This window comes from Calypte anna, chromosome 12, assembly GCF_003957555.1.
Source record: "Calypte anna isolate BGI_N300 chromosome 12, bCalAnn1_v1.p, whole genome shotgun sequence".
NCBI lineage: Eukaryota > Metazoa > Chordata > Aves > Apodiformes > Trochilidae > Calypte > Calypte anna.
The window spans coordinates 1,828,477-1,855,145 of NC_044258.1; the positions used below are offsets into that span (position 1 = coordinate 1,828,477).

A 26,669-nucleotide genomic window follows, 5' to 3' on the forward strand; every position below is an offset into this window, starting at 1 on the left:
TGTCTCTCTGTCTCTCTGTCTCTCTGTCTCTCTGTCTCTCTCTCTTCCCTCCCTCCCTTCCCCTCCTCGAAGTAAGCTGAGTATTTCTGCCAAGTCACCAGTTGATCCAGCTTTTTGCTTGGGAATTTTCCTTGCAGGTGATAGAGGTCACATTTAGTCACCTGCCAGTTCCACTCTGATAAAAGGCTGTTTGGAAAGAAAAGAAAAGAATGGAGATATTAGCTCCCTTCAGGGACTGGGATTTGGTGTCGGGTTTCCTTCATGGACTGGGACTTGAATATCTTTTAGGTTTTTTTTTTTTAATTTATTTTGATATTCCGAGTATAGAGGCTTGAACCAGAAGAGAACTTCAGAAATACAGAGAATACCTAGCAATAGCATCTTTGATTTGAATCCCTAGAGCTGCCACAAACAGGGAAAGAGCATCCAACTTGTTCTTGCAATCTGCATGAAGTGAGTGGATGCTGACAGAATGTTTCCCTGGGATTTGTTGTGGTTATTGTGTGAAAGAGATGGGAGAAACTTCTCCTAAAACCCCATTGGGATGTTTCCAAGGTGGTCAGGATATTTCTTTTTTCCTCCAGAATGAGTGTTATTACTTAGGAAGAGTGTTTTGGTTTTGTTTCTCTGACATAGGCTATATGCATTGAGTAGCATAGAAGATTTTAATCTTATTTTTACTTAGTGTGTAATCCATGAATTTTCACCTAAACTTTGAATTAGCTTTAATAGAACTGGGATTAACCTTGGAAACAATCTGGATTAAGTTTAAAACCTATTCAGGGCTGTCTGAGTTCCCACACATCACAAACACAATGATTTATGCAATCAAACTGAACATTTTGAATTTGGATACACAAGTGGAAACGTGAGAGCTTTTCCCCAAGATGAGCTGTGCCCACCATACTGATGCAAGAGAACTGGTTACCACAATCTTGGGGAACTTCCTGTAAAAGGGTGAGAAGTCAAAGACATCCTCATCTTCGTGTCCTGGGCCTTGGCACAAACTAGCACAGAGAATGCACTGGATGGAAGTGTTCTCCAGTCCCCATGTGTCAGATGTCCAGGGTCTCACCTTGCAAGGACAGAGCTGTCACATGGACTTGAGAGGCCACAGAGCTCCATCTCCAGATCCTGACTCTCCTGTCTGCCTTTCTCTGTGACTCAGCTGATGGGAGCAGAGGAGCACAAAGCAGGGGGCCCTGCACCACCCTCGGGCACCTCTTTGCCCAGGAGTGGCACACTTCCAGGTGTCCTGTCCTGCCCATCATCTTGTGATGCTGAAGAGGTTGAGACCTGCAGAGGGAGTCAGATAGTGCTGCATGACTGGTGAGGACAGGGAATGGTGACAGTCACTGAAAAACAAGCAGAAGACAACATTTTTTTTTAAATTTTAACTGCTAGAGTCATTACCTGCAATCCAAGAGGCAGCTTTTTTTTTCCTTTTTGTCTGATCCTGCCATCCTCTCCCCAGTTATTTCTCTACTCCTGCTCTCTTTTACTCGTCTTACAAAAGATCAAGTCCCATGTAAGCAGTCTTTGCTATTACAGCCACCTCTGGGAACTGCATGGTTGCTGATTTTGTCATAACTGCCCTGCACTCTCCTGCCATGCTTTGTCTTCCCATACCTAAGTTATTTTTCCTTTTTTGATAATCCTTCCAGAAAAGCTTGGCTCTTTGAGTAATTGCTCTTTCCTTGGTCTCCTTGTTAATAATCGCCACACCCTTTTTCCTGTGCTCTTTTCTCAGGTCTGATCATGCTTACCCTGTATTGGAAATGCCCTGGGGCTAGGGAGTATGTGTAGTCATGAAAGGGATTATTAAATCTTATTACTCTGAAGAAATTATGGTTAATAATGGTCTTAAGAAGCCCGGTGAATGTGTATTGAATCAATGCTGCTATAGAGAGGGAAGAATTACTGTATGACATTTTTGCCCTAACAAAATCAGTCTCAACTAAAGCATGTTTTTGTCCAAAAGCTGGATAAATTCTCATGCTGTCTTTATTTTTTTAAAAATTAAAATATTGATAAAAAAGAATCTGTGCTGCTCGTGGCAAGGTGCAACTTCATGATTCTTTAATAGAGAAGAACACGGTGCTGCTAAATCTCTGTTTGAAGCAGTGAAATAGAAGTGTCACAGTTGGAACAGTGACAGGATCAAGAGCTGTACCCCTGTGCCACTGACACCATCATGGCTCTGAGGCAGCCTTCTTGTGCTCCTAGGCACTGTTTCCTTAGTTACTGGCAGGACAGATGCAACTATCTGAGAGAATAGCATTCAGCAACAGGTGAAAAATGTTAGCACAACACTTTGAAGGCTCACAGTATACTGATATAATAAACTTGTTCTCATCATAGTTAATGAGAATTAACTTCAGTGACTTTGCTCTAAAGTACCTCGCACCCACAAACTTTTTTCCTTGGATTTTCTTTTTTTTTTTTTTTAATAACTAAATACTTAAAAGAATCGTTTGGCACTTGAAGATATAATTAAACCCATTTATGGTGATGCAAGTCCTACTGGCTTTCAGAAAAGTAGGTGTGGTGGCACCTGTGTTCAATGTAGCTGCTGCTGACTGATCAGGTCCTCCCACACTGCTCTGCTGAGCCTTGTGTTCTCACCAGTGTTCCCCCTCTGGTCCCAGGTCTTCCTAGGCAGCTGCAGCTTCCTTCTTTTCCTTATCCAAGTGCACAGTGCTAGGTGTTGTCCTCCCTGATGTTTGCTTTCCCATCTCCCAGTGCTTTGGATTATCCAGAGCTTCACAGAGAGCTGTACTGGCAGCTGGGGCTGTCTGCTCTCAGGGAGACAGGAACTGCTGTTGGGCTGTGTGTGTCTAACAAACACCAGCCAGTGGGTGAGGAGAGGTAGCTGTAATAACACTGAAGCAAAGAAGCTCTGGCACTGGCACCCAGAATGTTATCAACAGCAGAAGTGGTTTAGAGGCATGTGCAAGGCAGCCAGTTGTGAAGGGAAACAGGGGAAAACCAACCACCAGGTGCTGCATTTTGTAGATTTCTTAATTCTGCCCGAATTTTTGACCCACACAATTTGCACTAAAAATGATGTCTTTTCTCTCCTTTTTTCTTTTCTCTTCCTACCATAACACCAGCAGAATGAAAAGAGGGGACAGAGAGGGGACAAAAGTAGGAAACGTCGGATCACATGGAGACACAATCCAGCTCCTAGAAGTGCAGAAGTTTTGAAAACATGACTTTGTCTGCATGCACAAGTCCTGAAGGTCTGATGGCATCTAGCACAAGGCAGAAATTCCCCCTGTGCTGCTCAGGCAAAGTATTTCAGAATCTCAGGGTGCTGCTTGGCAGTGGGGATTCTGCAGGAAGGGACAAGTGGGGCGTGGAGTTCTGCAGAATGGTCTGAAGAACCAAGGCCCCTGCTCGGTTCTGAGGAACATCTTGTGCTCCAGAAAAAGAAAAGGAGTAAAGAGGTCACAGCTGCAACCCTCCCGTAGGGAGGAGCAGAGAAGATAAATGACCAGAAGTGACCAAACAGAGTATTCCATCCCATAGGCATCGTACTTGGTATAAATTTGAGGGATCAAACCCTCTTCCTTCTCCCTTCCTTCAGCTTTTCACCTTCGCCCTTCTTCCCCTGTCTCTTTTTGCTTCAGCATCCCTTCCTCTACCTGTGCTCCTGATCTATTCCAGCCTGAATCTGTGTGTTCCTGCCTCCAGCTCCCCACTGCTGCTGACCCCAGGAGTCCAGCCTGGACTTTCCCAGGGCTGCCCTGCAGCCATATTTCTGTATATTTGTATATATTTAATAATTTTTCCTTTTTATCATTCCTGTTTCATTAAAGCTCTTTCACTTATTCTCTCTCCTGTCTGTATCAGGGATGGGAGGGGCATTAATAGAGAGCATCTGGCATTCTGTTGGCCCAGTGTTAACCCTGACAGTGTCACTCACCACCCCCATGGCTTTCAGGGTATTTCTGAGCTGCTGCAAGATCTCCACCACAGAGCTGTAGCATAGTTTGAGTTGGGAAAGGAGGATTTTGGTAATTTACCCTCATTTACATCGTATTTTTCTACTTTCCTAGCATATTGGCTATGCCATCTTAACTCCCAGAGACACCTGAGTGGAGGGATTAAAAGTAACTGAGGAACTATTACTGACTGTAAGTGACCCTCAGTGACACTCTCCCTATCTCTTTACTTGGTTTTTCACCAGATGCACCTTCTCCCCCTGAGCACACTTGTCACAGGCACCTCTAAGTATCCAAATCTGTACAACTGGCAATGAATTAACTGCCTGGATTGTAATTATCCCTTTGGGGTGTAATGTGATGCTGTGCCAACACAACATATTCCTTGCAAAAATCCACCTGAAGTGTCAGGCTTTGGGTAGAAGTTAGAAGGGAAAGCTGAAGGTGCAGTTGAGCCCCCAAGCCATCTCTCTTCTCCCTCAGTCCATGGCTGGAGCACTGGGAGGCAGAGAGTCTCTCCTTCATGTCCTCAGTTGCTGCCAGCCTACCAGTTGTCTTAGGGGGGGATGGAAGAGAAGCATATTTCAATAGTTTCACATAAAATGGGGTTGCCTGGAGGCTTTACACTCCTGTAGCCCAAATCTACTATGGTAAGGGCAGCACAGTGTTTTGCACCAGTTGAGAATGATGTAAGATCACAGGCAGCTTAATGCCTAGAAGCAGCAGATGCAACCATTAAAAGAGCTTTGGCACGTACAGTCCACATGGCTTCAGAGGAACATAAAACCTTGACACCACACTGATGGTGATATACTGATGACAGTGTGGGTATGTGACTTATTTTCTGGAGTGTCTGTCCCTGCAGGTGAGGCATGTGGAGCTCCAGACACAGTCAGGGCCATAGAGAAAAATTGGTGGAGGCAGTTTCATGACTATGGGGTATTATTCAGCCACTCTGCAGCTTATTAAAGGGAAAAGAGCTCATACATACCAGGACAGAGTGCAACAAACACAAGAAGAAATTGAAAGTCTCTTGAAAAAGCCCTGCAGCTGAAAGCAAATATATTACTTACTGTTCTAGGTATGTGGAGTGCTCAAACAGGCAATTGTTTTTCTTATGTTGGGCATTTGCTTACCAGTTCCTTAGCAATTATTTTTGACATCTGAAGAAATTCTAAGCTGCATCAGCTTCACTGAAGGATGGTGAAGCAGCAGGGGAGGCAGGGGAAGCTCCTGCTCGTGGGAGGTGAGGCAGTTCTCCCCTCTGCTGGGGTGTGACACATTTGCACCACCGTTACGGACCTGCTGAGGAACTGCAGTAGCCCAACTAAAGGAGGTGTTTTGCTCTGTTCAGTCTTTCTTGTATTTTGTAAACTAATTTTACCCATAGTGGAGAAACGAATATCCCAATTTCTGTTCCTTTCCCACCCTACCCACCCAATGGTGTAAGAGCCTGTAGCAAGAGCTGGTCATGTTTTCCCACCAGGCTGAGGGGAGCTCCTTTTCCTAGGAGTGTAGTAAAGTTGACCAAGGATTACAGTGTCACAGCTATTTGTGCCAGCTGAACTGCTGAGACATCTCCCTCCTTCTGTAGGGCAGTCTGAGCATAATGTCCCAGGGATGGGCTTATCCTGGGGAGAGTGCTGGGGAACATGGTTCTTGTTCCTGGTCAGTGGCTGGAGAGATGCTGGAAGCACTGGAGACCTGAAACATGGGAAGTAAACGAGACACTGGCAGCTCTTGCCTGTGGACTGGGGGCTGATGCCAGTACAGCTCAGTCAGTCAGTCAGTCAGTCAGCCTTTCCTTCTTTCCATGCTGCTACGGCTTACGGTGTCCTCCCCGCCTGCAGATGAGAGATATCCCACCACATCCCACCACAGCCATCCCACTGTGACCATCCCACCGCAGCCATCCCACCGCAGCCATCCCACCATGCCCACCCCACCACCTCCATCCCACGGGTGGCCGCTCCCCCTCGCGAAGCGTTCACCTTTCCACACAGATGTTTCCCGCCCCCCTGACTTCCAGCAGCCGCCGACGTGCTTGACATTGAGGCACTGGGTGGGGCGGCCCGTTTTCTGTTCCGCTCTGCACGGGGTGACCGCGCGTTGCGCTGCGGTTCGGTGCGGTTCGGTGCGGTTCGGTTCGGTTCGGTTCGGTGGGCCTGGGAGCGGAGGGCGTGACCCCTCCCCCAGGCCCCGCAGCCCCGCGCGAGGCCTCCAGTGCCCGCCAGGGGTCGCTCTCCTCCCCGCAGCGGGCACCGCCCCGCGCGGTGCATGCTGGGAGCTGTAGTCCGAAGCGCTGCGCGCCCCGCAGGGCGGCGGCGGGCGCGGACTACCGTCCCCAGCGTGCCGCGGGGCGCCGGGCCGGCCGTTGCTTTTGAATGATTTCACTGCGGTCGGCGCTAGGGCGAGTTTGGCAGCGGCGGCGGCGGCAGCGCCGTGAGGGGACGGGAGGTGAGGGGAGGGGAGGTGAGGGGAGGGTCTCGGCGGCGCAGCGCAGCTCAGCGGGTGCCTCGCCCGTTGATGGGCGCCCGGGCGGGCTGTGCCATGGCCGCCTGCGGGCCTTGGCGCTCTTAGGAGGGGCAGAGGGGCTGCGCGTCGGCCCTTCCTCCCGCGCCCCCGCCGACATGTCGCTGAGCATGGAGGAGGAGGAGTACGGCAGGCTGGTGATGGAGTCGGAGCCCGAGTGGCTGCGGAGCGAGATCAAGCGGCTCTTCCAGGAGCTGGGCGAGACCACCCGGGAGAAGATCCAGGCGGCGGAGTACGGTCTGGCCGTGCTGGAGGAGAAGCAGCAGCTGAAGCAGCAGTACGAGGAGCTGGAGCTGGAGTACGAGACCATCCGCACCGAGATGGAGCAGCTGAAGGAGGTGAGGCGGCGGCGGGGGCCGCTGGCAGGTGCCTGCCCTGCGGGGTGCCCGGGCCCCGGCCCCATCCCGATCCCCATCCCGATCCGGGGCTCTGCGGACGAAGGGAGCGAAGGAGTTTTTTGGGGCAGGCGTGACCGGGAGCGGTGGGCAGGCTTGGAGCCCGGCAGTGCTGGGTGTTGGGCTGGGGGGCTGCTGTGGGGCTCTGTGGGTGGGTGGGAGGGTCAGCGTTCCCCTGGCAGGACTTGGAGCAGGGAGAGCAGGCCTCAGTCTTGCTCCAGGCTGCTCAGATAACCACAATGACAGCTCTGGGAGGCGACTGCCTTTCAGATCAGAAAAGGGAAAAAAACCCCAAGAATAGGGTTTCCTGCCCTTCGTTCTCCTCTCCCCCTGTGCCAAGGGGATGTTGGAGGCAGATGGGTAAATGCTTCACTCTTTCTCTTCTCGTCCCCTTTTGCCTCGGGCTCTGGTAGGCGGGCAGCCTCAGGGCTGCTGCCGGTCCGGTCCGGTCCGTTCGCTGTGGTCAGCGAGTGCTCGGTGAGCAGAGCCGAGGTTGGTTCGGGGTTGAAGGGGCTGCGGTGCCTCTGAGGCGGCTCTGCCATGCGCGCTTTTGTGTGAAGAGAGAAATATCGCGTTGGTGTTAATGGCTTCCTTAGGGCAGCCCGACACGGGAAGAACATAGCGGGCTTTAGGGTTCACACTGCTTTGGTTTGGTGTAGTTCCCTGATGGCCTTTTTTGTTTGTTTGTTTATTCTATATTTTTTATTTTAAAAGCATCTTCAGATTTAACCTCTAGATTGGACTAAGTTTCTTGAGAAGAAATGCTGGTTTTTAGGTCAAGCGATGCATTATTTTACTGTTGTAGAACAGAGGAAAGAGCTGCCTCGGTAAGAGTCAGCTGGAAGTGGCACTGACTTTATAGAACATGTATGCTCACGGTTAGCTCTCCTTATGAAAGCACAGCTAATGCTCTGCCAGGCTATTGCATACTATGTCCCACAGGATCTTGCTTGTCTGAGTTGGTCATTTTGGTGACTGTTTCTTTTTTAGTAAACGCTGTGCTGCTTTTCAACTGGCCTAGGCCTTGCCTTTCTAGCAGAAGGTCTTGTACAGCCTATGAGAGGACTGTGGGTTATTTGAGCGGTGGAAACGGTATCCAGTGGATCTTTGGTGTAGCTCATTAAGTGCAAAATCAATTTGTAGGAACATCAAAATACAGGATTTCAAAGGGAGAATAAATACTTGTAAATGGACTGGTACAAATTCAGCTGGATCTCTGAACACCGTCTCTTCCTGCACTTCTTTTGGTCTTGTAAATAAAGCTTTATTCTGCCTTTATTATGTTAAGCAAGCATAAGCAAAAGAGGTTGTAATTACTGTGAATTACACAGCTGATGTACCACTATAACTAAAGCCAGTTGAGACCAATTTGGTTACAGCAGTGTGGAGTAGCAGAGGTACTGCCTAGGGTAAAGGCAGCCTAGAAAACAAGGTGAGTGTGAAAGAGTTGTTTTAAAGGGAAAGAAAAGACAATAAACCTGTTTGATATGTGGGATGGGAAATGGACGGAGAGGTGAAGGTACTGGCCCAACCTTCTGCAGCAAGCCAGTGCCTGACCCAGAAGTGGAAACCAAGGCTGCCTCTGTCACAGGCAGCACTTTATTCACTGGGTGCTGCTGTGCTGCCCACTTGGACATTATGGGTTTTTTGCTTTCAGGTAGAAAAAGGCTTGAAGACAGCTTCTTTTCATTCTTTCAGAGCTGCAACATTTCAGAAACTTGTAAAAGAGAAAAAAAAGTAATAAAAAATGGCAGGAGAAGTGATGATGAATTCCTTTCTTTTTCTTTTAGCATTCTGAAGGATTTGCTTTGTGTGTGCTTGTCTTACTGTAATTAAGTCAAAACCTGGGAGGCAAGCAATTCTGGGAACAGCTTGAGGGTTCTTCTACTTAGCCTAGACAGGGAAAGAGCATTGCTCCTCCAGCTTTCTTGTGATGCTGTGGAGGAATATGGTCTGCATTAGATCATGTAAACCTTCAGCAGATGGCATGAACCATGCTCTCAGAGGAGGAGTTTGTCTTCTCTGCTTGTTTATGCAACTTCATGCTTTTCCCAGGCACATCTAGAGGAGCCTTGCATACAGGACTTGTTGACCTCTAACTTAAAGGGGCTTCACCTTGGGTTGCTTGAGGTTGTTCTTGGGGAGGGCAGGGGACTGATGGTGGCATGTCTGGCTAAGAACAGGAGTGCTTTTCTGCTTCTTAACTAATTTCATGCAGCCTTTTAAAAGACAGCAATTCTAGTCTCTACAGATTTTGTTTTATTCTTATCTGCTACAAGTGGAGACCTTGGTAGCATGAGGCCATGTTATGCTGAGTGCTCTACAGGCACACAGCAAAATTTCCTGTCCTGATTTGGATATACCTTCATTTGTTTAATGTTATGAAGCACCCAGTATCATGGGCCTGTTCATACTGTAGGTAAATGGGCTCCAATCATGGGAACTTCACAAGATATTCTCTTCAAAGTAAAGGCTTTTCTCTTAGTAAGTAAGTGGATCTTAGTAGTAAGATCTTCCTTAGTTTTCTGGCCAGGTTCTCCTACCTGTGCAGCATCCCCTCAGAGCTTTGTAAAGGTGTCTGTGTATGCTCAGTGTTTGCAGTTCCAGTCCTGGTGAAGCTGCATGGCCATCCTGTCCTTGCACTGGGGCTCTATACCCATCTCTCTACAGTGAGAGTCCTTGGTAAATTTTTGACTCTTCCCTGAGTTTGTCTTTTCACCTGCTTGCTTGCTGACACCATCTCTTGTCTTTTATGGTGATCTGTATTGCATTTCTTGTATCATTTTCATTTGAGAGAGCTAAATTTAAATACAGCCTGTCTCACCAAGTGAACTTAGTGGTTATCTTGAGTCCCACCTTTTTCTTTTTTTTGTTAAAAGGGAATTTATTTCAAACTTCAGTCAAAAATTATAGATACATAACAGTTTTCCTTAGTTCTGAGAAATATCATATGAGTTTTCTGTTGTGAAATACTGTATCACATCATATACATGTGATTTCTATTGTTGATTGGTGGCACACTTGCATTTAAATCCTTTGGAAAACATGGGCATTATATCATAAATTATTTATTTCTGTGATAAAGTAAAAGTATGGAGGTAGACTGTTGCTGTCCTTAAAATCTAAAAGCATGTGTCAGTTCCATAGATGGTTTTTAGCAGAGAGGGAGGCAAAAAACTTGAAGGGAAGAGTGGTAATTATATGCACATGGCTGTTTTCTTTGTAGGGTGTCAGTGCGTCCTGTTTCAGTTTTTTGCCTTTAAAGATCATGTGCTGACTTCATGCTATGGCTTGAATTGTCTGGAGAGTGTCCCTGGGTAGACTTTGAAACTGCCTTTGAAAGAAACATTAAAGTAACACCTTGTTATTTCTTGTTAAGCTAAAGTGAGGTGTACTCTGGGACTGAGGTGGTTTGAATAGACTGTTCAAGGAGAGTGTGCATTATCACTGAACACTGATGGAAGTTTTGCTTTGCTTAATTCCCTTAGGTATGTAACAGTTAATTGGAAATGTGATACTTCATCCAAGCTGGTTTCATGTTTTAACTTTGCACCTTCAAAAGTGAAGACTGAAGTGTTCCCTTTCCTCTGTACCTTACAGCCAGACACCAGCTGGTTACTGAAGTAGAGGTGATTTTTCTTACATTTTACCAACTGTGTTGCTGTGCTGCTGTGCTCATTTTGTGGGTAGGAATGTAAGGACAGAAGGCTGAAGTCACCTAAGAAGCCAGGGGCAGACTGGGATTAAATCCTCTGTGCTGGAGCTGTAGTGTGCTGAACTGAGTAGGTAAATAGTGATGATCAGTAGTGATACTTCTGAGGCCTCAGGTGCTCCTCTGCCCTCTCCTAACAAATATTCAGATGTAATATTGACTCCTGGTGAAGGGAGGGACCTTATGGCATTTGAGATTATCTCTAACCTTCAGATCAGAAGGTTTAGTGCATGAAATAAACGTTTGGCGTTTTGTTTTAGTGTTGTTTTTTTGGTTTTTGTTTTCCAAATAGCCCACCTGAGGCAAAATTTACTTCTGGTTATACCTATGTAAATCTAGGACAAGCAGGGTACAACTACAAATTGAGGTTGTGGAACTCATGCCAGTTTTTCGGCTCCTAATGGACAATAGTGAACTAAGCAAAATGTGAACTAAGCTTCTTATGTTTTGATAAATCAGAGTTGTTTTAAGAGTAGAGCTACCTGCAGTAATAGTCTGAGATCTGGAGTAGTATAGATACTTAATACAGTGTTTTGGAAAAGCTACTTTCCTCACATATCTTTATTTTGGAAAAAAACAGCCTGAAAAATTAAACATTCCAGTTTTTCCTACTGTAGTAGAGACAGTAACCTGTAAGGCTGCGTGTTGCAAGCTTCATTTTCTTTCCCAGTGTTGCTTAAACTGCCCTTCTATAAAATTAAAAGTAAGAATATTCTTAAAAGTTGTTATTTCAGATTTATTTTCTTTTGAAATTGCTTCATTTTCGTCCTGGGCCTTATTTGATGCAATTCAGTATACCTTATACAATAGAACATGCCTAAATATTCAGATGAATAGGAAGAACTGTTGGGTGGAATTAAATTTAAAAAAAAAGAAAACAAAAGACAATGTTTTCCAAAGTCTTTTCTCTAAACTGCTGCCATCTCGGCTGACAGCTGGCTTGACCTGACAGCTTGGTTCTGTTTTGCCATGCTCTCTGTGCCTTGGCCCAGAATCAGGGCTGTCCCTGACCCCCCCAGCAGCCATTAGACACTTGGGTTCTATTTTTCTAGGTTAGAATAAACCTGAGGTTTGATGGAACAGAAGTTTGGCAGCAGTAGTGTCATTTATTCCATATTTTCCCCCTGGCAGTGTGGCAGCACTGGGTGTTTGCTGTCCTGCTGAACGGGGTGCAGTGAACTGCACTGTGGAACTGAGCCAAGTTGTCATGTTGTTCTTTTTCTTAGCTAACTTCTTTTAGTTTTTAAATCCTGATTTAAGTCCAGGTGTGCTGCCTGAGGTTGTCAGGTACCAGAGTGCTGAGAGCCTGGTGCAGCAGCACATCTGTGGTGAGGAGCATCAGGAGCCACCCTGCTGTGTTCATAGAATCACAGAATCAGCTGGGTTGGAAGGGACCTCAGAGATCATCAACTCCAACCCTTGATCCACTCCCCCCGTGGTTCCCAGCCCATGGCACTCAGTGCCACATCCAGGCTCTTTGGAAATATCTCCAGACACGGAGAATCCACTACTTCCCTGGGCAGCCCATTCCAATGCCTGATCACCCTCTCCAGAAAGAAATTCTTTCTCAGCTCCAACCTAAACCTCCCCTGGCACAACTTGAGACCCTGCCCTCTTGTCTTGCTGAGAGTTGCCTGGGAAAAGAGCCCAACCCTCCCCTGGCTCCAACCTCCTTTCAGGGAGTTGTAGAGAGTGATGAGGTCCCCCCTGAGCCTCCTCTTCTCCAGCCTCAACACCCCCAGCTCCCTCAGCCTCTCCTCATAGGATCTGTGCTCGAGTCCCTGCAACAGCCCAGTTGCCTCCTTTGGACCTGTTATTGCCAGGCTGGGGTGGCTTTCCCCAGACAAACTGTTCTTACTAGGGCCTGGCATTGGCATCCTTCATCATGCAGTCCCTGATGGGGGCATTTGGGAGCTGAGGTTCTGTCTGGGATGGAGGGATGTATTCAGAGAGCAGGGGAAACACCAGATCAGATGCTGCACGCTGGCAGCCTCTGTCTGCAGGTGCTGCAGGAGAGTTCTTGAAAGCAGTGTTGCTGAGGGCTTGAGTGACCCTGGGTGGGCATCACTAGCTGGGTGATGGCTGTGTGTATCCCTGCAGCAGGATTTGGTGCAGCCCCTGGAGCCAGGAAGTCTCAAACCCGCAGTCACTGATGTTTGGTCACATGGGGGTTTTCCTGCAGCCCCAAGACAGCTACACCCACAGCTTCCTCATTTCTAATCACAGTTCTCACCACTTCATCATCTGCTGGAACAAACTTCTGGTTTCAGGGGTGTTAAACCTCAATTTATCCCTTTGAATCTAGGAAGGTTTTTCTTCTAATGTGAAAGAAAATTCTATTGATTTGAAAAGCTGCCTGGTTTCCCCAGGAGGGGGGTGACTGGGTGGGAGTAGCAGTTCTCTGCTCTGTTCTGTGGTTCTCTGTCCTCTGAGTTCCTGGATTCACCATTTCCTCTTTCACTCTACTGTATGGGAGGTTGTGACTAATCTGTAGCAGCGTGGGGCCATAAGATGACTTCCAGAGGGTGATACATCCTCCAGGCATTCGTTTGCTTTCTTTCTCTGCTTTTGGCAGACTGCAGAGAATTGTTTGTTCAGATCTGGTAACCCAGCAACAGAGGAAAATAATGTGGGCTTGAAATATGATCCACAAAACCCTAGCAGAGGGAAGTGACATAAATAAGCTCTGCCATCCGAATGAATGCAGGAGCCTCCATTTCAGAGAACTGATGAAGTTTTAAGCATAGTAGCTGCAAAGTGTGACTCTTTGCTTATTTTTTCCTTCCTTCAGCTCCTGTCTTCCTTCTTTCCACCTCCTGCTTTCCTTCCTCTCCTGTGTCCCCAGCTGTTTTCCCTACACTGCCTCCACATCCCAAGGTGTGTTGGGCTCACCTTGAAGACAGGCATCACTTTGGAGTCAGGAGATGGGACCTATCTGGAGAGTATGCTGAAAGCTCTGCTCCTTCTTGCCTATAAAACAGATTGTATGCCCCAGCTTGCCCAGAGTCCTGCTGGCAAACCCAGGTGTTCAGAGGGTTTTCCACACAGAAAACTGCTTGGCTCTGGGATCTGTGGGCCTAATAGGGAATGTTTGGCCCGGACATAGTTGAAGCGTGGTGTGGGAACATGGTTTCTCTGTGATCCTGTGGGTCACGCAGCATCCCTGTACAGCTCTGGGATGCATGGCACATCTGGTGCTGTGCCATCTGCTGCAGCCCTTTGTCTCCTTAAGTTTTTGGTTTTCACTGCATAATTGCAGCCAACTTGCAGTCTGGATCTTGGGAAGCTGCCAGGGTGCTGCTGAGTGGTGTAGGTACCAGGGCAGTGTTGGGTGAGCTCAGGAGGAGGTCTCTGCCCTGGGGGAATGGATGGCAACCTGACAGTGTCTGCAGGGGCTACAGGAAGGGGGGAGAGGGACTGTGTGCAGGGGCCTGGAGTGCCAGGATGAGGGGCAATGGGTTTAAATTAGAGAAGAGTATGTTTAAATTGGATGTTAGGAAGCGGGCATGAGGGCAGTGGAAAAATGGAACAGGTTGTGGCCTCATCCCTGGAAATATTCAAGGTGAGTCTTGACAAAGCTCTGAGCAACGTGATATAGTTGAGGATATCCCTGCCTGTTGTGTGGGGCTTGGACTAGATGAGCTTTAGAGATCCCTTCCTACCCAAATTATTCTGTGGTTCTGTGTCCTGTCCATCAGTGCTGAGCAGAACTGGTCCTGTAGGTCAGCTCTGGCTTGCAAGCAGAGAAGTCTGTTATTGACCTTGTGGATGAATCAGCTGATTTCTTCAGTATTGCTAAAACTAAAAGACATCTGAACTACCACCAAACCTGTCAAAGCCAATCATGTTTCCCTGCTTCCTACACCGAGTTTGTTACATCTGGTTGTAGTCCTTTTCCAAGGTCAGAATCCCTTTATCTTCAAACAGCCAAGGAATGGTATTTCTTTGGAGATCTTTGTTGCCTGAACAGATGATTCTGAAGCAGAAGGGATTTTCTCCCTCTCCTGGCACCCAAAGCTGTGCATGTTCTGAGGGTGAGTTTTGGTCGTGATGCCCAACAGTGAGGCTGAATGTCGTGACATGGCTGTAGCCCTGCCCAGCCTTCAGGCTCTTGTTAGGGCTTGGCAGTGCATGCCCTGCCAGCAGCATTCAACTTTCTGACAGTGTGATGTTAGGAAGGAAATAGAATGCATTTTTGAGCAGTCAGTATATAATTATTTTGTGGTTTTCTATGATGTCATTTGGAAGGGGTATTTGGCCTTTAAAATGAGAACTGGCTATTGTAGGATAAAAAAAAGCACTTTAATGTAGCATGTGCCCTCAGCTTTGGTACATACTATCAAAAAAGAAAGATTGTTTTGCCAAAACAACCTTCTCTAAATAAATTTTGGTCTCTGATTTAGTTGAAATCATTTAGCAGTGGTCCTCATGTAACCTTTCTTTCTGGCACAGTTTAATTCAGAAGCTTTCTGAGACCTCCATCTATCTCAATAAAGGCTCCAGTCTGACTTGCATCTTAGTTCCCTGTGTCCAACAGCTGTGCAGGCAATTCTAATTGGCTCCCTTTTGGTGATGCTTTCCTAAAGTGTTTGCTTTTAGCCAAGAAGAGGTTAGAATCAAATATCAACTGTAAAAATCAGATTACAATTTTCCACATAAATTATTTATCTTGAAGCAAAGAACAGGGGTTGATCTATTTCCAGCTCAAGTTTTCTTCAGCCCCTTCAAATTTTATATAAATCTACATAATTTAACAGCTGTAATGTTAATAACAGGGAGGTTTGACCCATAACAAGAAATGTCATTTTCCTTTCATCAAATACCTATCCTTCCATGTGGTTCTTTTTTCCCCTCATCCTTTTGTGGCTTCAATCTCATGACATTTCTCATTGCAAAAGTGCATTTTACACATCTGTAAGTTGTTTTCATTCTGTCATCAGTACTGGGATGTTCTCCTGTATCCTACAGCTGTGCTGGTGGGCAGAAGGTTTTAAAGAATTTGCATTTTGAATGCAGCAACATATTTAGTGTGACAAAATGTATAAGAAAATGCAAACCTTTGTGCAGCCTCTGAAGTGTCCTTAAGAAGACATTGTACTGGCCTTATCCCCTAGAAAAATATGCTGATTTTCTTTTCTCTCAATTATAATGTAATTATAAGCTTTGTGATCTGAAATAAATCAACTGCTGTAAATTTTGTTGGCCAGCTTTTAGCTTTTTAAATTTGAATGTCTGGTTGTTTTTTTGAGATGAATGAGATCTTGTTATGTAAAAATCTGTCTTGTGTGTACATAACAAGGAAGCCTCATGTGAAAGTGAGATCTTCAGCATACTGTCTGGCTACATGAAATCCTCATTTAAGCAGTGTAAATGGGTTAACTTCAAGTGCATGAAAATTTTGTTAAGTTGGGACATCTCCTTACTATGGTAGGTTTCTTAGGAATAACTGGTGTGTTTGTGGAGACCTTTCTCTCCTGATGGGAAGGAGATTTAAATTTCAAAGTATTTCACTGGGTTTTTTTTTCAGTCTTGCCTGTTAGATTCTTCCCTTGTGTATCTTTTATCAGAATTTTACTTTAAATCCCAACTTACCTGATTTTTGTGTCAGTGATTTTGACAGTTCTGAATTTTTCAGTTTTCTTGTGTTAGGATGTAAGGGGCTTTTCCTCCTGGCATTTTGTGAGCAAAACAATTTCAAGTGAAGAGGAATGTCCATGCTTGTCCCCTCATGTCAACTGCCATGGTAACATAGTCAGTGAGGGCAGAATCTGAATTTTACTTTGCCCAGTTTGTAAGTTCCCTCTAGTATCTGCTAACTGGGTTATGTGGAGATCCTCTGGAATTTCAGTGGGAGCAGAGACCGGTCCAACATGACCTTGTGTCAAAGGTGAGTTATGAGTCTTGCCACAAAAAATTATTTGAAGTGAGAGGGACTTGGTAAAACATGAGAGCCTCTTTCTTGCCACGTGCTGGGCTTGCACTGCCAAGGTCTGTGTCCTGCCTTGTGAACAGCTCAGGGGAGACCCAGGAGGAACTTCCTCTCTAGCCTCAAATATATATTTTTTCATAGGAAAAATCTTGGTTTTGTGCAATAGTTACTGGCACAGTGTTGCCAGTCTTAAATGCTAAGGGATCAGGAAATGTGCCTTTAAAAAAAAATCATGGCCACAGTTTTTTGCAGTGAGGCAATTGGCAGGAGGAGTTTAGAGGCTGACTCGTTTCTTTGTGCAGCCCAGAGGCCTGGAGGCAGCTGGGCTGCTGCTGCATTGTCCCTTCCCTCCCCAGGAGGATGAAGTCCACGACTCTGGTAGCTGTGCTTTAAATGCCAGATATTTTAAGACCTCTGATAGTCACGAGAGACAGTTTTGTATTTGCATGTCTGGAGTGTTAACTGAGCATCCAACCTGGGACAGATGTTTGTGTTCCTAAACCCTTCAATGAACAAATGTATGCACCAGATCATGCCCTTAACTCTGTAGCTGCTTTGAGCTTTAATGTGATTTAAGGCTTGTGTTTACAGAGAGCCTTTGTTGTAACTTGTCTAAAAACAGCAGAAAAGTGTAGTCTGTGTTGTGCTCTAATTACTTACAAAATAGGAGATTTAATGGGAATGAAGATGACCCTGAAACCTAATGACCAGGACTGCAGTGACCTTCCTTCCCTGGCAACCAGAAAATGATGTGCTGGCTGTTCCTTGGATTTGTGCCCTGGTTGGAGGGCAGGCAGGCTGCAGCCTGAATGTTCAGTGAGGCACCCTGGTAAATACTTGGAATTTGTTCTGAAGTTGCAGCACTAGGTTTTTGTCTTCTCTCCCCATCATTTTAAATAGGTTGGGAATGTTTTATGGGCAGGAAATGGGAAGGGCTGTTTTGTGAGCACAGCTGTTTTAAATAATCTTAAATCAGTGGAAGGGGTCTGAGCTCTCTGTTTGGAAATGGTCAGGAACCTCATGGAACTGGAATTGCTCACTTGCTTTTTGAAACAGCAAACACAGTTTTTAAGCTGTCCTCTTTCACCTGTTTATAGTATCACAAGTTTCCTTACTGTGCCAGTGAAGCTATTGAGGATATTTCACTCATTAAATCTCATGTAGGGTTTGAATTTATAATTGTTACCCTTGTTGAAGAAGGAATTGCATCCTGAAATTTAAAAAAAAAAATGTTTTCAAGTAAAACTTTATGAACCTGAGCAATTCTTAATAAAACTCTAAGTACAGCCCAGGAGATGAGCACTTTCTCTCACATTTGCCTTGCAGTATTGGCAAGTAAATACTGAATGGAGGGATTTGGTTAATTTAATGTCCAAATAATTTAATAGATTACTTGGTTATCTGCATTGAGAAATCTCTTTGAATATATCAAACCTCATTGTAAACACAAGTTTGCCAATGATGTGTACATCACCAGAATGTAGATTTCTGTACTCCAGTGGAAGTTAATATAGATGTTTATGCATATTATGCAACAGGAAGCAGCTCCTTGTATTGTTGTTTCTGACTTCCTAGTGTACATATGGACATCTGCCAAATTCTAATGTCATGAGAGGACTGCAAAAACTCAAGTTTCTTTTTTACATACAGTAGCTAAACACAAGAAAATCTGCTGCTCTTTTAAAAAAAATGTATTTTGAAAGATGTTTATAAGTTTTATATATGGATAATGGAAAGATGAAATAATTCTCTTTTCTAGATTTTGACAGCTGCCAGTTGAGTGTGGTGGGGAAGGGGCAAGGAGAGAAAAATAAGATGAAGCAGTGACCAAGCTTGTAACTCTAAATCCTTGTCTGTGCTGAGCATTTCTGAAACATTCTCCATGCCTGCCCAAGCACAGTGTTGGACAGAAAATCTTCCTGGAGCTGTGGTGGTGGAGGATGCTGCAGCCTTGTCTGATACCTTTCTCTCTCATTCCTTCCCCCCCTGCCATTTACCTTGCTCTTCTAAGGTTCTGAAAGTGTGTTATGGGTGCTTTCCTGGAGAGTTTCACTGGATCTGTGAAAGGATTTAATCTTTCCCAAAAGTGAGTTGGGTACTTGTAGAGCTGCCTCTTGTTTCCTGCTTCCCATTGCATGAAGGTTTCATCCTTTTTTTCAGATCCCTTCTGATTACAGTTGCTGAATTCAATCTCCTAATCTAATATAGTTACTTCTTGGTAATTCGGTTTGGTTATTAAATGTCTTTGTGTTCAGAAGATAAAAGGGAATACATGGAAAAGACAACAAATCTTTTTTGGTAGGTTTTTTTTGCTCAAAGGCTGCTCTATTTTTTGCCCTCCTGCCTGTCCCTATGTGTGCTGTGCACTTCAGAGCCACAGACTTTATGGGCTTGAGAGGGAATCTCTGAGGCTGGGCTGAACAAGCTGAGTGACCCAGTGGGTGGCTTTCCTCAAGAACAGACAAACCAAAGACAGGATGGGGTTTGGAGCTGGGCAGTGTCTGTGGAATCCAACAGCTGCAGTTTCACAACAACCCCAGGCAATGCTCCAGGTTTGGGAAGAGCAGCTGTAAAGTACCCACTGGAAAAGGCCCTGGGGGTGTTGGTGAGTGTCAGGCAGGGTGTGCCCAGGTGTCCCAGAGGGCCACCAGCATCCTGTCTGTATCTGGAGTGGTGTGGGCAGCAGGAGCAGGGAAGTGATGGTGCCCCTGTACTCTATCTACACTGCTGAGGCTGCACCTCCAGTGCTGGGGTCAGTTCTGGGGCCCTGACCACAAAAAGGACATTGAGGTCCTGGGGTGAGTTCAGAGAAGGGCAACCAAGCTGGGGAAGGGTCTGGAGAAAAAGTGCCCCGAGGAGAGGCTGAGGGAACACGGATTGTTTGGTTTGGAGAAGAGGAGGCTGAGAGGAGCCCTTATTGCTCTCTGCAGCTTCCTGAAAGGAGGTTGCAGGGAGGTGTGTGTTGGGCTCTGCTCCCAAGTGAGTGATGAGAGGACTGGAGGAAATGGCCTGGAGTTACCCCAGGGGGTCTTTTGGGGGGTAAGGGGATGCATTTACAGTTTGAACTGGTGGTTTTAGAGGTCTTTTCCAACCATGACTATTCTGTGATTCTGTATTAATATTGTAGCAATGCCAGGTGTACAAGTACATGGATAATTGGCTTAAAATGAGAATTATAAGCCTTTGGCCCAGGCTACTTTGTCTAAAGCCTAGTTAAGCAGGAAGGAATTTTTTTCTGTCCAGGACTAGTAATGTCCAGGCAACAGAGCTGTCTGTCTTTCTTGAGACTATCTCTAAATACTAGCCAGCTTCAAATGAAACCTTATCTTTGCACTACAAATCTGTTCATCAGCAGTGGAGAGCTGAAGGTCATCTTAGAGAAGATTTGCAGGTTGATGGCTTGGTGCTTTGGTCTGTGTTAGGTAAAGCAGTGGTTTCTCTGGGGTGAGCTGCAGGGTACTTTGATGGTGAGCAGTGCAGAAGGGGATGATGATATTCCACTGAGAAGCAGCCACACATGTAGCTTATTTATAATCCGTAATGAGAGAGCCTATTTTCTGTGCAATGAGATTCACCTTGCAGTGGCTTCAGGCTGGGGCAGATGGAAAGGTCTCAGGAGATGCTGATAGGAGCATCCACTGGTAGGGGTGTGCATGGGTGTGTGCTGACGCCACTGGAGCTCTGCTGGCTCTGTTGCTGTTGGAGAGTCTGAATATTATCCAGTATGAACTGGGGCTGCTGGCTCCCACCTGCAGCTTTGTCTGTGCCTCTGGGTTGGTCACATTTGACTCAGACTCAATAGGCAAAACTTGGGGCAGCTTTTTTGAAAGTTTCTTCTTTTAGGGATAATTAGTGTGTTTTTTTTGTTTTTTGTTTTTTTAATTATTTTTTTGCCTGAGTTCAGCCTATGTTGTCTACTGTGAGTCCAATTCAGGAAGGTATTTAAAGGTGGGCAGAAACTAAGATACTAAGATGACAAAACTAATCCCTGAGAAATCAAGGCAGCTTGCACTCAGCTGGCTAAATTCAAGCAGCGTTTGGGGAGCGGGGGTGTTTTAAAACACTTCCTCCCCTCCCCCACTGCTTACAATGAAGTCTTGTTCTAAGATCCTCAGTAATCATAGAAATATTTTAAGAGCACATTTGAGTCACTTGGAAGAAATCCAGCTGTGAGGCTGTTTAGCTTCAGCCTCTAGTGGGTTTGTATTGCTGCAGAACAGTCCATCAAAACTAAGAACTGAACCAGTGCACAGACATAAGTAACCACAGACACAGTGTGCCATCTTTAACTTAATTATTTTCTAGTCTTTGCCCATGGAGCCTCCATCTTTGGAGGCATCTGAAACCCCCCAGGGCAATATCCTGAGCAACCTGATGTAAGCAGGCAAGTTGTACTAGGTGACCTCCAGAGGTCCTTTCCAGTCTCAACTATTTTGTGATTCTCATCTTCTGCTGCTTATATGTGGTTTTTTTTATATACTCTGCTGTATAATATGTCCCAGAGTTTGGTATCTGGTTGTAAACTTTGAACTCATTTTTATGATTCCTTTCCTCCAGCTATATTTAGGCAGTGAATACTTGCTGAAGGATTGAGTAGCTGAATCTAGATTTTAGCAAATGGAGCATGTTACATATGTTGTTTGACTGGATTTTGGGAGAGCTGAAGGAATGCTGACTGCTGTGACACTTGCAGGAATTACCTCTTAGGAAAGGAATGCAGAGATGGGCTCTGTCAGTGCTGGGCCTTTCCCAGCCCTTACAGTTTTATTCCTGTGTTTAGGTTTGTGTATTCATCCTACATCACTCTCACATTTAGGAGTTTCCAAGCCCTCCTCTCACCCCTGCATTATTCTACCTTTGCAAACTGCTATTTAACTCCTAGAATGGTATGCACCAATTATGGTCACCTTTAACTTCTGTGACATTCAGGGATAGGAGAAATCCCATATTCCAGGATTAATTTTGATTTAAGTGAGCCATGGTTGGTTACACTTTCCCAGTGGAGGTTGAATTGGAGGGAAACTACCTAGGACTGTCCATGGCCAATAGAATCCAGCTGTAGTATGGAAGTATTTGTGACTTCTCCTCTCTGAATTTCAGAAGGAATACTTCAGGAGGAATACTTTCCCATCAGTGTTCTCTGTTTCAGTTTCTCCTTGCTGTACATCCATGCTCAGGGAGGGAGAGCATAACATTCCCAGCAGTTTCATGTTTGAGACACCCCCCATGCAGGGACCTAATAATAAATCATATCATCTTTGTGCAAGGAGACAAGGAAAAGAAATTTCTCTAAAGATTCCTTGTTGCCCACTTGTTTGTCTTGGGGAAACAGGTAGAAGCAAGAGGAGTACAGTAAGAAGTGTGGTGAGAGAGCTACTATCTGCAGGTATAGTGTAAAAGCTGTGTGGATTTCCATTCGTAGTTGTACTGATTTGTAGTTAGTTGTTCAAATCTAGCCTGTGTAGCCAAGCACCCTAGAATATAGATGTGTGATTGGGACTGAAGCAAATGGACCTTTTTAACATGACATAAAGCCTTTTAATGGCAAAATTGGTCTGATGCTTCCTCTGACCTCCCCGTTGTTAAGGTTTGTGGGGTAGTATAGTAAGGCACTCATTCCTTTCATGCTTCTTAGTGTGTGGGACTGCAGCTGGGGAAAATCTCTTGGAATTTGGCTCATCTGGGGAGGCTTTCAAGGCTGGAGAAGCCCCTGCAAGGCATCATTTTAAGGTTCTTGGCTCTGGGATTTGTGAGAGCCAGGCTCAAAGAGCATTTATTGACCCCATGGTCTACTGTCACTCTTCTTGATCAGTGGGGTTGTGTGTGCCCTTATTTCCACAACAGGCCTGACTTATACTGACTCACAAAAGGATGAAGTGACATTGAGGTTGATACTGTATTTCTGTGTGTGCTTCACAAGGAATGTATTTTGTCAGCTTATTATCATTGTTCTCTGTGGCAAGGTTGTCTCTGTAGAAAATGATTAACTTTATGAAAGTATTTCTCTTGCCCTGGGCTCTTCTATTTGCTGCCCAGTACCATGCTGTGTCAGTCATGTGTTAGCTTTGCCTTACTGTGCAGAATATTAGGCTTTGTATGAAGAATGTGGCCTTAATCTTCAGTGGGCTCTGCTGAACCAGGGAATCAAGTCTGCACAAGACATGGAGTGTATGCAGATTGGAGTTCTGTTCCATTGCCTCTTGGCTCAGTGGGGCTCTAAAGATAGGTTTTACTTTTAAAAGGTTGCCAAAGCTCTCAAGAAGAGCCCAGTGCTTGGTGTCTGTGTGCACATGAATGCTCTCATACCTGCATGCTTGGATTGTTTAACTCTTCCTCTTGCTGCCTTTGAAATGTGTGTTAATATACAGTCTTCTCCAAATGGACGTATGGATCTAGTGTCATGAAATTTCAGGACCATAGATGATGTGTATACTTCTATTTACCTTCTTAGAGTGCAGAAAAGTGCTGTAATGATGCAAAAGTTATGTTTGAGGAACTTGAGTAACGTCTGGGGGGACAGCTAAAATTCCCCTTACTGTTCTTAGTTTCTGGGTACCTTTGAGGCCTTCATTTCATATCTGAAAACCAGTGTCTATTTATAATTTAGCAACTAAACTTGCTCTATTTCGAGCTCTGAATGTGAACTGAACTCTTGGTGAGACAGAAAATTCTTCCCTGTAGCCTTAAACAATAAAACTGATCTGTGTGCAAGATGGGGCTCCCTCGGGTGGCTCCTGAAGCTGAACACAGAGGTTTTGGCTTAAAGCACTCCATGGCACTGCAAACATGTGTGTCCCTGCTGTGTGGCTGCATTAAATACATCTTGCATTTTTGGGGTCTGGTTTTATACCAGGCCCACTCTCTGTCTGCATGTCATGCGTGTCTTTTAGCACATCACATCACATCCTAAATGTAGTTTTAGGTTTCCAGTCCTCTCTTGGCAGTGAGCTCTGCATCCATGCAGTTGCACCACGCATGCAGAATTGCTCCACATTGGGTCCTGGGTAGAGCAGCAGAGCAATGACCTTCTTGCAGCAGCATTTTGCAGTGCATTATTCAGCCAGATAATATTACAAAAGCACTGAATATCTAACTGCAAAAATGTATCCCTCATGAGAAACCAAAACCCTGCAAGTCAGAATTCTGCTGCTGTTTGCAGCTCTAAAATGTCTTCCCAGAGTGTTTGTGAGTGCAGTGCCAAGGCTGCTTGGTGCTGAAGGGAACATTTAGTTCAGGGAGGAAGTCCCTGGGCAAATGATTCAATTCTAACACATAGTATTTCAAACTCCTGTGTGCTCACTTGCTGAAGTTTGGTCATCATCTTTTTCTGTAGCTTCTGCTGCAGGTGAAAGAAGGTTGGAATGGGGCTGCTTGTATATGTGAAAACCAGGCAAAAAGTGTAGTTTTTCCATACAGCTAAGTTTAAAATTGCCCTGTTGCTTGTTCTGGCCAGGATGATGTCCCTGGCTTGACTGTCTTCTCTTTTCTCATGGATACATTCTCTGTGCTTCCTCCTTATTAGATTTGCTCTCTCTGACACTCATAGTTTTCACAGCTTCTCATCTGCTCAGTCTTTTCCTGAAAAACTTCCCCAGATCCCAGGCTTTTTGCTGAAGAGGCTCTTTTCTCCCTTCCTTCCTTCCTTCCTTCCTTCCTTCCTTCCTTCCTTCCTTCCTTCCTTCCTTCCTTCCTTCCTTCCTTCCTTCCTTCCTTCCTTCCTTCCTTCCTTCCTTCCTAGCCTGCTGCCATGGCTCAGCCAGCAGGGCGGCAGCAGCAGCAGCTTTCAGGCCTGGGGCTGTCAGCACTGCCAGGGTCTGCCAGGCAGCAGAGATGGGGAGGCTTGACCTCAGCTTAAGGCCTTCTCTGTGCATAGAGATTACTCCTTTTCTTTGAACTCCTGAAAATCAAACGAGATTGAATTAAGCTGTGCAGTAGACTCTGGGACGTCCTTTAACAGCCTGAACTGGGATTATTCCAGTTTATTGTTTGAGCAGGGATGTAAGGTAGGTGCTACTGCTGCAGCAAGATCTGTTTCAACAAGCACTGAATTTTCCTCGACCCCATTCTGGAAGAGATTTAAGGATGGCTCCAAATTACATGGCATTTGTAATGGGCTCGAGTGGCTGTGAGCAGCAGGATCTTGGCAAAGATCTGGGAACCCTACACCTGAGGCATGTTGGGCATCTTCACAGCTGCACCATCACCCACTGCCCCCCACCTCCCTGCCCTCCCTCTCCCATGGGGTGTCTGTCCATCCTGCTTCTCCTGTGGGGTGTCTGTCCATCCTGCCTTTCCTCTGGAGTGTCTGTCCATCCTGCCTTTCCTCTGGAGTGTCTGTTCATCCTGCCTCTCCCGTGGGGTGTCTGTCCATCCTGCTTCTCTCGTGGGGTGTCTGTCCATCCTGCTTCTCTCGTGGGGTGTCTGTCCATCCTGCTTCTCTCGTGGGGTGTCTGTCCATCCTGCTTCTCTCGTGGGGTGTCTGTCCATCCTGCTTCTCTCGTGGGGTGTCTGTCCATCCTGCTTCTCCCATGGGGTGTCTGTCCATCCTGCTTTTCCTCTGGAGTGTCTGTCCATCCTGCTTCTCTTGTGGGGTGTCTGTCCATCCTGCTTTTCCTCTGGAGTGTCTGTCCATCCTGCTTCTCTCGTGGGGTGTCTGTCCATCCTGCCTCTCCCATGGGGTGTCTGTCCATCCTGCTTCTCCCGTGGGGTGTCTGTCCATCCTGCTTCTCCCATGAGGTGTCTGTCCATCCTGCTTTTCCTCTGGTGTGTCTGTCTGTCCATCCTTCCTCTCCCATGGGGTGTCTGTCCATCCTGCCTCTCCTCTGGAGTGTCCCTCTTGCCCCACAGTGGCTCTCCATTTCTGGCAGTGAAGCTTGTCAGTGGCTGATTGGAAGCTTTGCAGGATAAAAGCTTTCATTGCTGCCCCTGTCTGCCAACTCCTATTGCAATTAAAGGGTAATCTTTTCTAAATGGTGCTAAATTAAGGCTAAATCCCTCACTCATGCCACATAAGAGGATGAATCCCTGTTTTCTAAAAACAGCTTATTGTTTGGGCCACTGTCCAACCCACCCCTACAACAATGGTCTGGATGACTTGTCTGCTGAGAGGACTCAAATTCTTTGGTCTATCTGTCTGTGTTGATCAGACTCAAAAATCCCCTATGGGGAGATGTGGAGAAGTAGAAGAGTTATTTACCACTTCCTTGTATTGCATTTGGTTTGAAACTTGGGAGAAGTTTTTGCTTGCTGCAATCCTTATCCTGGTGGTGAAACTTTCCCTGGGACCTGTGTGCTGGGACTGAGCTGCCAGCTCATCAGGCAGTGCCCCTGCAGGGATCCGGGTCAGGCCTGGCAGCACTGCTTGGGTTGTTTTAATCAAGGCAACCATGTGCATAAAACTGTAGCTTAAATGAATGTTGTTTGACTCAAGGCCAGCAGCACAGCATAAATCAGTGAGGCAGGGGGGTTAACTTGACTTCGCTTCTGGGTTTGCTGATCTGGATTAATAAACATGAAATGCAACAAATTTCACCCAGGAGGAAAGGAAGGGGACTGGCTCCTGTCTGATCACTTGTGTAACATTAGGCATTTATGCCTCCTTTTGAGTGAACCACTGTGTCTATAGAGGAAGCTGTAACCAAAATTCAATTTTCTTATAAATATGTGGATTTGTTTTTAAAAAAGGTTCTTGAGTAAGGTTCTTAAGTGAGTAGTAGGGAGGGAAGGGATGAGAATGGGAGAACAAAGTGGTGCTGAACTCAGCAGTGAATGTGCTATTGTAAAATGTACCCAGAAGCTTGCTGTCATTCTTCATTTGGGTGGGGGAGTGGGGTAGGGGAATAATTTGAGTTATTCCAGTGAGTTGATTCCAGCAATAGGATCTGAAATCCTGCAATATTATCAGGTATTATTACATAAAAGCCTCTATAGTTATATAAGATTTTTTTCTTCCTGTTATTTTATGACCATATATATAAACATTTGTAACATTCCTACAGAGATCAGAACTGGTTTTGGGTTTATTAATGTGTCTGCAGGCTCCAGGACTAGATGAATCCTGAAATAGCCTGGTCTCAGTGAAGTGTAGGAGCTGGTGGTTCTAGCTGGAATGCTGGGAGATGGGTTCAACTGCATCATCTGCTCAGGCAAGTGAC

The 26,669-nt window shown here is 45.7% G+C and overlaps 1 protein-coding gene and 1 long non-coding RNA gene across 5 annotated transcripts in view; one reads left to right on the top strand and one right to left on the bottom strand.

Annotated features, from left to right (window-relative positions):
- Positions 1–591: 591 nt before the first annotated feature.
- LOC115599027 lies at positions 592–6,106 on the bottom strand. Its single transcript, XR_003988090.1, has 3 exons — positions 5,939–6,106; positions 5,385–5,651; positions 592–1,355 (listed from the first exon to the last, which is right to left on the bottom strand). It is a non-coding gene; the product is annotated as an uncharacterized LOC115599027 (long non-coding RNA).
- Positions 6,107–6,365: 259 nt separating this feature from the next.
- The window catches only part of BICD2 (BICD cargo adaptor 2), an 84,158-nt gene continuing 63,854 nt past the window's right edge, over positions 6,366–26,669 (top strand). For 2 of the 4 annotated variants that reach the window (XM_030458356.1, XM_030458355.1), the window contains exon 1: positions 6,366–6,817. In XM_030458356.1, coding sequence (XP_030314216.1) covers positions 6,578–6,817 — 240 coding nt within the window. In that variant the 5' untranslated portion in view covers positions 6,366–6,577. The remainder of the gene's footprint in view (positions 6,818–26,669) is intronic. The other 2 variants (XM_030458357.1, XM_030458358.1) reach the window with 1 other exon arrangement.